At 42.2% G+C, this 9,548-nt stretch overlaps 1 protein-coding gene across 1 annotated transcript; it reads right to left on the bottom strand.

Annotated features, from left to right (window-relative positions):
- Nucleotides 1–2,862: 2,862 nt before the first annotated feature.
- On the bottom strand, nt 2,863–4,302 carry LOC145098699 (uncharacterized). Its single transcript, XM_079036310.1, has one exon. It carries the CDS (start codon nt 4,300–4,302, stop codon nt 2,863–2,865), a length of 1,440 nt encoding a protein of 479 aa, XP_078892436.1.
- Nucleotides 4,303–9,548: the final 5,246 nt, after the last annotated feature.

Genomic DNA, 9,548 nt, shown 5'->3' with positions numbered 1-9,548 from the left:
TTGGTCCCTGGATGCTAATCCCCACTTTTTGAACTTGAAATTTTCCCTCTCTTTGAAACGAAATACTTTTTCATTCCTAGGTCCGTTCTTTTGGTTTGAAAACAATGACAAAACATATTTGGAACATTAAAAACCATAAGAATGTAAAGAACGAAATGTTTTAACGAAAAATCACGAAAATACCCCCGGGTTGCCTCCCGGTTAGCTGCCCTTGTTTTAGGTCGTTGGCTTGACTTTTTTCCCCAGGTGTGCTTCATTCTTGGTATGTGGGGTTCTCCAACTCATCAACCTCTTCATTCTTCACCTCAAATCCTTCATAAAACGGCTTCAACCTGTGACCATTAACTTTGAATGTTTTACCCGTTTGCTTGCTCGTGATTTCCACTGCACCATGGTCAAACACCCTTGTGACCACGAAAGGACCAACCCATCTCGATCTTAACTTTCATGAAATTAGCTTGAATCTTGAGTGGTAAAGCAACACCTTTTGTCGTTGTATAAAAGTCTTTCGGGAGATTGCTCTGTCATGATATGCTTTTGTTTTCTCCTTATAGATCATGTTACTTTCGTATGCATCATTCCGGATCTCCTCTAGCTCTTGGATATCAAGTTTCCTTTTATTTCCCACCTCATCTTCACTCAATTTGAATTTCTTTACCGCCCAAAAAGCTTTATGCTCAATCTCAACTGGAAGATGGCATGCTTTACCAAACACAAGCCTATATGGGGACATACCAATGGGAGTTTTAAAGGCAGTACGGTATGCCCATAAGGCATCATCTAACCTCAAGCTCCAATCTTTGCAGTTTGGGTTGACCATTTTCTCCAAGATACTTTTGATTTGCCTGTTTGAGACTTCTGCTTGTCCATTGGTTTGGGGATGATAAGCTGTTGAGACTTTATGTATCACTCCATATCTCTTCAAAACAGCTTCTAGCATCCGATTGCAGAAATGGGTCCCGCGGTCACTTATGAGCGCCTTTGGTGTGCCAAACCGTGAGAAAATATGTACCTTAAGGAAATCGACCACAACTTTGGAATCATTAGTACGGGTGGCCTTAGCCTCCAGCCATTTGGACACATAGTCCACCGCTAACAAAATATAAGAACAACCAAAAGAGGGCAAAAATGGTCCTATAAAGTCAATACCCCATACATCAAAAATCTCACATACTAGAATAGGGATAAGGGACATTTGATTTCTAGAGCTTAAAGATCCGGATTTTTGGCACTTTTCACAATGTGCACAAAGTACATAGGAATCATGGAAAATAGAAGGCCAAAAGAATCCGCTATCCAAAACTTTCCTAGCTATCCTTTGGGGTCCAAAGTGACCACCACAAGCATAAGAATGACAAAAATTAAGGATAGATTGTACCTCTTTCTGCTCAACACATCTGCGAATTACTTGGTCCGCACAGTACTTCCAAAGATAAGGCTCGTCCCATATGTATCGTTTGGCTTCCTTCTTGATTTTGTCTATTTGCCAACGAGATGAATCTGGGGGAAATTGACTTGTGACCAAGTAATTGACCATATCTGCATACCATGGTGCTTCTTTGGCTGCAAATAGATGCTCATTTGGAAATGTGTCACAGATTGGTATACCATCTTCGGGCGATACGATGCGACTTAGATGATCCGCAACCAAATTTTCCTTTCCACTCTTGTCTTTGATCTCAATATCGAAGTCTTGCAAAAGCAGCATCCACCGTATTAACCTCGGATTTGAATCTTTCTTTGTAAGCAAGTGCTTTATGGCTGCATGGTCCGAATATATGATCACTTTAGTTCCAAGGAGGTATTGTAGGAACTTCTCTAAAGCAAAGACAATAGCAAGCAACTCTTTCTCTGTTGTGGTGTAGTTGCCTTGTGCCCTATCAAGGGTCTTTGATGCATAGTAGATGACATGGTGTACTCAGTCAACCTTTTGTCCCAAAACCGACCCAACCGCGGTATTGCTAGCATCGCACATGATCTCAAATGGAAGATCCCAATTTGGCGGTTGAATAATGGGGGCGGATGTCAACAAATCTTTCAAAAGATCAAACGCCTTTTTACATTCATCACCAAACTCAAAATCAGCCTCCTTTTGTAGAAGTTGACACATCAGCACCGTGATCTTGGAAAAATCCTTTATAAACCGCAGATAAAAACCTACATGGCCAAGAAAAGAACGTACTTCCCGAAGATTTGTCGGGTATGGTAAGCTCTTAATAACATTTATTTTGGCCTTGTCAACTTCTAAACCTTTTTGGGACACCACATGTCCAAGTATCAAGCCCTTGTCAACCATAAAATGGCATTTTTCATAATTAAGGACTAAGTTCGTGTCAATGCATCTTTGTAAGATTTTGGTGAGATTTTGCGAACATTCATTAAAAGAGTTTCCATAAATAGTAAAATCGTCCATGAAAACCTCTATGATATTTTCGACATATTCTAAAAATATGCTCACCATACATCTTTGGAAGGTCGCGGGTGCATTGCACAAGCCGAAGGGCATGCGTCTATACGCAAAGGTGCCGAAGGGACATGTGAATGTGGTTTTCTCTTGGTCTTCCGGGGCAACCAGAATTTGATGAAAACCAGAGAAACCATCAAGGCAGCAATAGTGGGATTTCCCGGCCAATCGTTCTAACATCTGATCAATGAATGGCAAAGGGAAGTGGTCTTTGCGGGTGGAAGCATTCAACTTCTTATAATCGATGCAAACTCTCCACCCGTTTTTCACACGGGTGAGTACCAATTCCCCTTCAAAGTTTTTGACAACGGTAACTCCGGCTTTTTTCGGGACTACTTGCACAGGATTCACCCACTCACTATCAGAAATGGGGTAGATTACACCTGCATCCAAGAGCTTCATGATCTCCTTTTAACCACCTCCATCATAGGTGGATTCAACCTCCTCTGTGCTTCACGGGTTGGCTTGAAGTCCTCTTCCATCAGTATTTTGTGCATGCATAATGATGAGCTCAACCCTTTTATATCCGCAATGGTCCAACCAATAGCCTCCTTGTATTTCTTCAAAATTCCAACTAACTCTTTTTCTTCTTCTCGTGCTAGCTTGGTCGAAATTATCACCGGTAATGTCTCTTCCTCTCCAAGATAAGCATACTTGAGATGGTCGGGAAGAGCCTTCAACTCAAGAGTCGGTGGTTGTACTATGGATGGGAGAAGTTTCGGATTAGAACTTTTTAGCTTCATGCGGGGTGGTTCAACTCTCATGGGTTGTGCTTTCTCCAAGGAATCAATTACTTCAATCAATTCATCTTCCAATGTGTACTTGTCAGCCAACTCCTTAATCCCTGTCTCATCAAAGTGTTTGCTTAGGATGGTGGTTAGCACATCTTGGCTTGACATCTCAAAGCAATCATTAGTAAATGAATCAATAACATCTATGAAGTTTAAAGAATGAATATCACTAGGATAACGCATGGCTTCAAAGATATTAAAGTTAATTACCTCACCATCGAACTCCATTGACAAAGTACCATTGGCTACATCTATTTTTGTTTTTGCGGTACTCATAAAGGGTCTCCCCAAAAGGATGGAGCTCGATTGTGGGGTGTTTTCATCACCCATGTCTAAAACATAAAAGTCAGCGGGAAAAACAACCTCATTAAGTTGCACTAACACGTCCTCCAATACACCTTTCGGATGTACCAAAGACCGGTCAGCAAGTTGAATGATAACTCTGGTTTTTGATAAAGGTCCAATTCCCATTGTCTTATAACTTGAATAGGGTAAGACATTAATTGATGCTCCAAGATCAAGCATGGCATGTGGTACAAAAAGGTTACCCGTTTTCCAAGGAACCGTGAAAACACCCGACTCCTTGCATTTTTTTGGTAGCTGCTTTTGTAACACGGTTGAGACATTTTCACCAACCTTCACAGTTTGATTTCCATTAAGCTTTTTCTTAGATGTGAAAAGTTCCTTAAGGAACTTAGCATATCTAGGAATCTGTGTAATGGCATCTAAAAGAGGTATATTGATTTCAACCTTTCGAAACATGGCCATAATTCCGTCATCTTCCCTTTCTCCTTTGGTGCTTGCCAGTCTTGAAGGAAATGGAGCTGGTGTGACTTTCACTTCGGATTCTATTAGCTTATTGGACTTTGGATTACTCTTCTTTTCCTCTTCTTTGACAGCTTCTTCCACCTCAATCTCTTTCTCTTCTTCTCCTTCATCCGGCATCCTTGGACTTTCATAGCTTTTCCCACCTCTTAGTGTAATTGCACACACATTGTGTTTTGGGTTCTTCTCCATTTGAGAGGGTAGCTTGGCTTGCGACTCCATCTAACTCACGGATTGAGCAAGTTGTGATACTTGTTGCTCCAAGCTTTTTATGCTTGCCTTGGTATCTTGTTGAAAGCTTTGAGTACTTGTAGCAAGGCTTTTTACTATGTCCTCTAAGGACATACCTGAAGAACTTGCTTGTGGAGGGGGTTGTTGTGGATGCCTTGGTTGGTAATTTTGAGGTTGGAATGGTGGTTGTTGTTGATTTTGAGGAAATGGTGGTCTTGGTTGATATTGATGTGATTGATTTTGCTGATAATTCCCTTGTTGATTGCCTCCCCACCCTTGATTATTGTTCCATCGCTGATCACCTCTTGGTTGCTCATAACCTATCTGATTTACCCCTGAATAGCCTCCCATGACTTTCGCTTCTTCATAATCTTCCTCTTGAAGTTGTGGACACATGTTAGTTGGATGCCCCACTTGAGTACAAATACCGCATGGGCGGGGTGTGGGCTGCACACCTTTGTCTTTGGCTAGCATCATGACTACTTTTGTGAGCTCGGACAATTGAGCTTCAATCTGAGGAGTTTGAACTTCTTTTACGCCCCGGGGTGCATCCGTGTACCATTCTTCATCATGGCTTGAATGTTTGGAATCTTCAGCCATGTTCTTGATTAGATTGCGGATTTCAGTAGGAGTCTCGTCGGGTAAAGATCCGCCACTGGAGGCATTAAGAAGCCTTCTTTCCATTGGAGTCATTCCTTCAATGAAATATTGGAGGAGCTGGTGTTCGGTAATTCCATGCTTTGGGCATCGAGCACAAAGTTTCTTGAATCGATCCCAATATGTGTGAAAAGCTTCTCTCTTGTGCTGCTTGATTCCAATGATTTCCCTCCGTAGGGCGGAAGCTTTCATCTCGGGAAAATACTTGCCCAAGAACAATCTTGCAAGGTCTACCCAAGTAGTCATCATCCCTGGTGGGAGGTCATAGAGTCAGTCTTTGGCGGCGTCTTGCATTACGAAGCGGAACGACCTAAGCTTGATCTGATCCTCCGTGACATTGTGTGGTTTCATACCCACACATACTACATGAAACTCTGTAAGAAACTTGTGAGGATCTTCATTCTCTAGGCCCCTAAATGTTGGGAGTAAGTGAATGAGCCCGGATTTGAGTTCCAAGTTGGTGGCAGCTGGGTATGTGATACAAAGAGGTTGTTGAGTAACCTCTTGTCTTGACCACTGACGGAGACTTTTTTCGGGTGGTGGGTTTGGAGGATCTTGATTCCCTCCAAGGTTGTGTGCCATGGCTTGAGAATTGGGTGTTGTTTCTGTAGGTGAACTGTTTAGGATATTATGAATAGGTGAAGAGGGTGGAGTGGTATTTATGGGTGAGGCTAGTTGTGGTGAGAGTGATGGGCTGTCTATTTCTGATGCGGATACACTTGAAAGGGGTATGTCCTCCCAAATGTTGATGACCGGGGGATTGGATGATGAAGAAGTACCGGAAACCGGTTGCCTCTTATGAAGCTTGGCTTGCTTCCTTAACTTCTTTGCAGTCTTCTCTATCTCCGAATCAATTGGCAATGGTGTACATGTACGAAAACATCTAGGCATAAACAATTAGTAACACCGTCTCCCCGGCAACAACGCCAATTTGTTAGGGGTGTCAGACCCAACAAATAATAAGGGTACGATATACTCCTAAGTAACACTACTCTATTGCACTAAAAAGTAGTACAAGGCAAGTAGGATCGATCCACAGAGACATGGGACAATCAGTCTATACCCTTTTTGCATAAGGTACTTTTTCACAAAAGGTGAAAGAAAAAGGGGGGTTTGATTGCAATGATTAGACAAATAAAGTAAAATCACAAGTAATTGGCAGAATGAGTAAATTAAATTCAGATATTATAAAGACTCCAACTTCATGTATGACAGTTCAACAATGTGAATCCAAGATGACAAGACTTTTGTTTCATTCTATCTAAGTTGGTACTTGAAAGTGTTAACAAGCTCTAACACTTTCCATTCACCATAATAATTAACCAAAACAAGCTCTTTGATTAATCCTAACCTTACTAACCTAATCTAAACAAGCTCTTAGAATTAGATTGGAAGATTGCATGAAGCTTTATGTGAATGTTCCCAAAAACACCCAATACTCCTCATAAGCTCGGGAGTGTAAAAGTGTATGACTAAGATTTACACTAAATTCATTCAGTAGAGATGAATTTAATGCTTGTTACTTGTTCAATTTCACAAAACAATTACGGATTTTGTAAAAGAGATAAATGGAATGACCTAACCCTAATTCAAATGGCCAATAAGAATCACAATTAGAATCAAACATTCGATTGAAGCAAAATCAAATTCATTAGATAGAAATTAAGAACAAACATCAAGTCATATGATTAGATTCACAACTAGAAAGTCAAAACATGAGTTTGAGAAATTAGATTTCTAGCCACACATGACTAGAACAAAACTAGAAATCTAGAAGATGAAATCAAGAATTAAAATGCTTACAAATATGAAATCAAAATGTTTCCAAATGTTTAACGGACAATCCTTGCTAAAAACTTCAACTCCTTCTCCCCCAAAATGCCTTTTCTCTGCTCTACTTCCTCCAAAAATGACCTCATTCCCGAAATAAGAAAAGAGGAAAAACTACCAAAAAGACAGTTTTTAAGTCGAACACGCGAGCAAATCAACACGGGTCGTGTTGAGTGTAAGTACGATGCTCAAAAATGCCCAGATAGCCCAACACGCCCCGTGTCCATATAGGCTAAATGAACACGGGTCGTGTTCATCGAAGTCAGAAAGTAAGTGTTTGATAGCCAAACACGCCCCGTGTTTGATTCTAAGGCAAACCCATCACGCCCCGTGTTGCCCTCTGGATGCTCGTCCAAACTTGATTTTTCTAATTCTTCCGATTCTCGCCCAATCGTCCCGCAATCTTCATCAACGCTCCCTAGCACCTCCAAAAGCGCGCTCCAACCTCAGGTTCACCTGAAAATGACATGAAACAGTGCAAATAAGATTGTTCAAGAAATTAACATAGATATGCTAAAATGAAATAAAAACAACGAAATTATGCTAAGGATATACATAGAAAAAGGGCTAAAAGTTTTGCAAAAAGGGTGCACAAAATGCACCCAACACTCCCTCTCTCTCTCAACCCGTGGAACATATCGAGTGTTGAACATCTCCCGAAACTGATCCTAAGTTACCGCATCCTGCTGCGGATCCGAATAAGATCCCGTAGTCAACCTCCACCAATCCTTCGCCCTGAGCCTCAAAAGGTTCTGAGCACACCTCACCCTCTGATCAATAGGAAATGAACACGTGAAGAAACAGCCTTCCATGTCTTACAACCATCTCAGAGAAACGATCGGATCCTGAACTCCATCGAAAGTAGGGGGCTTCGTATGATCGAAGTCCTGATACTGAAAACCTCGACCGGTTCCTCCCCCTGCCGCTGTTACAGCCGCTGTAGCTGCCACGGAAGCCGCCTTTGTAAGAGCTGCATAGTGCTTGTCAAAGTACTCAACCATGGAGGTCTTGATCAACCCAAACATCTCCAGCAACTCAGCCCAGAACATAGTAGCAACCTCATCATGCAGGATCTCACAAATCCGGGCATCCAAATCATCCGCACTCATCTGACCAATGTCCTCGAGTGGTACTGATCCATCCTGAGCACCCTCTCCTGATCCTGATCTCGAACCGGATCCTGCCCCGAGACGCCTCGTAATCGCCATACTGAAAATACGCCACAAGATATTAGGCATTCCTCATAATAATCCGGAGAACTAGCTCCCAACAAAACCCTAGGGGTTGTGACTTCCTTGATACGTGTATGGGTCCTGTGCTTTCAGTAGTACGGGCCATACTACCTTCCGCACCTACCCATATTTGTATCAAGTATCACCACAACACCCTAACTATAGCATATACATAACAAATACTTGATCCCCACTCCTAGAGGAGAACCACTATCCCGTAACCAACCTACCGGTCTCACGCAACCCTCCCATCCATGAAACTTCCACCAACCCTGTAGCACTAGTGTATGCTAGTCATACATAACGCTGGACCCTATAGAATTTCGAATATCCAATCCTACCCTAAGCTCCCAATCATACAAGAACAGAACATAAGGGCAAATCAAACATTCTCAGGCTATATGATCTTAATTATGTATAACCATGATGCATATGCTAAATAACTACAATAATGATGTCAATTTCATACAAAGGAGACCCAAGGCTACCAGACATCATATAATCAGGCAATTCTATCATGCAATTCCCGAAGATCCCTAGCCTAGTACTAGCATGCCGTTCTAACATATCACATAATCAAGTAACTTGTATGGTATTTTGGGGCCTACTTACTGGCTCCGGCTGATCGTACCCTCTGCGTCCTCCTTTACTTATTTTTGGAAACCTTTTGAAAACTATTTTCGAAAATCTCTCCTTGATTTGAGACTGGATTCACATGAATGTTCCTCCAATTCACTCAAAACACGGCTCTGATACCAACTTGTAACACCGTGAAAATTTACAACCAATTTAAACTTTCCAAAAACAGCCCATATTCATTAAGTTATTACAAAAAGGTTTTCAGTTCATCTATTATCAGAGTATCCTAGAAACATCAACATAAAAATGAGGAGCGGTATGATCACGCCTTCACCTTGCCACAGTCTCCTGAAGTACCTGAAACAATACACTGAAACTGTAAGCCCGAAAGCTTAGTGAGTTACCCCTAAAATACCAACCACAATACCACACGCATATCATATCATATCACAAACAGAACAACCATGCACATTGGGTCTACTGGGTGACTGGTCCGCCTGCATTGGGCCTTCAGTCCACCTGGTCCACTCTCCGAGTCTAGCCATGTATATTGAGTCTACAATGTGATTGGTCCGCCCACACCAGGCCTTCAATCCACCTGGTCCACTCTCTGAGTCTACAGAATGACTGGTCCGCCACACCAGGCTTTCAGTCTGCCTGGTCCATTCTCCGAGCCTCAGCTCGTCTGGTCCGTCCCCTTGGGGCCTTCAACCTATCCGGACCGCTCGCTGGGCCTTCGGAATATCCGGTCCACCCTGGGTATGTTGGCCTACAACACAAAGCAGGACCCGCCTCAACCCAACCCCCGTCAAACAACCATGTGCACATAAAACAATTAATCACATAACAAATCTTTAACCAGACAATCAGTCTAACAAATCACCTAGCATATCATCGTCCTAACCAGGATTCCGACCTAACCGGTCACTAGCATAACAT

The sequence above is a fragment of the Lactuca serriola genome, chromosome 4, assembly GCF_051521515.1.
Source record: "Lactuca serriola cultivar US96UC23 chromosome 4, Lser_US96UC23_V15, whole genome shotgun sequence".
Classification (NCBI taxonomy): domain Eukaryota; kingdom Viridiplantae; phylum Streptophyta; class Magnoliopsida; order Asterales; family Asteraceae; genus Lactuca; species Lactuca serriola.
The sequence above is the reverse complement of the archived record's forward strand: the minus strand, read 5'-3'. Positions and strand labels throughout refer to the sequence as shown.

What these genes read in the sequence shown, in the direction of transcription:
- LOC145098699 (XM_079036310.1), bottom strand. Translation starts at nt 4,302, where the DNA reads ATGGAGTCGCAAGCCAAGCTACCCTCTCAAATGGAGAAGAACCCAAAA.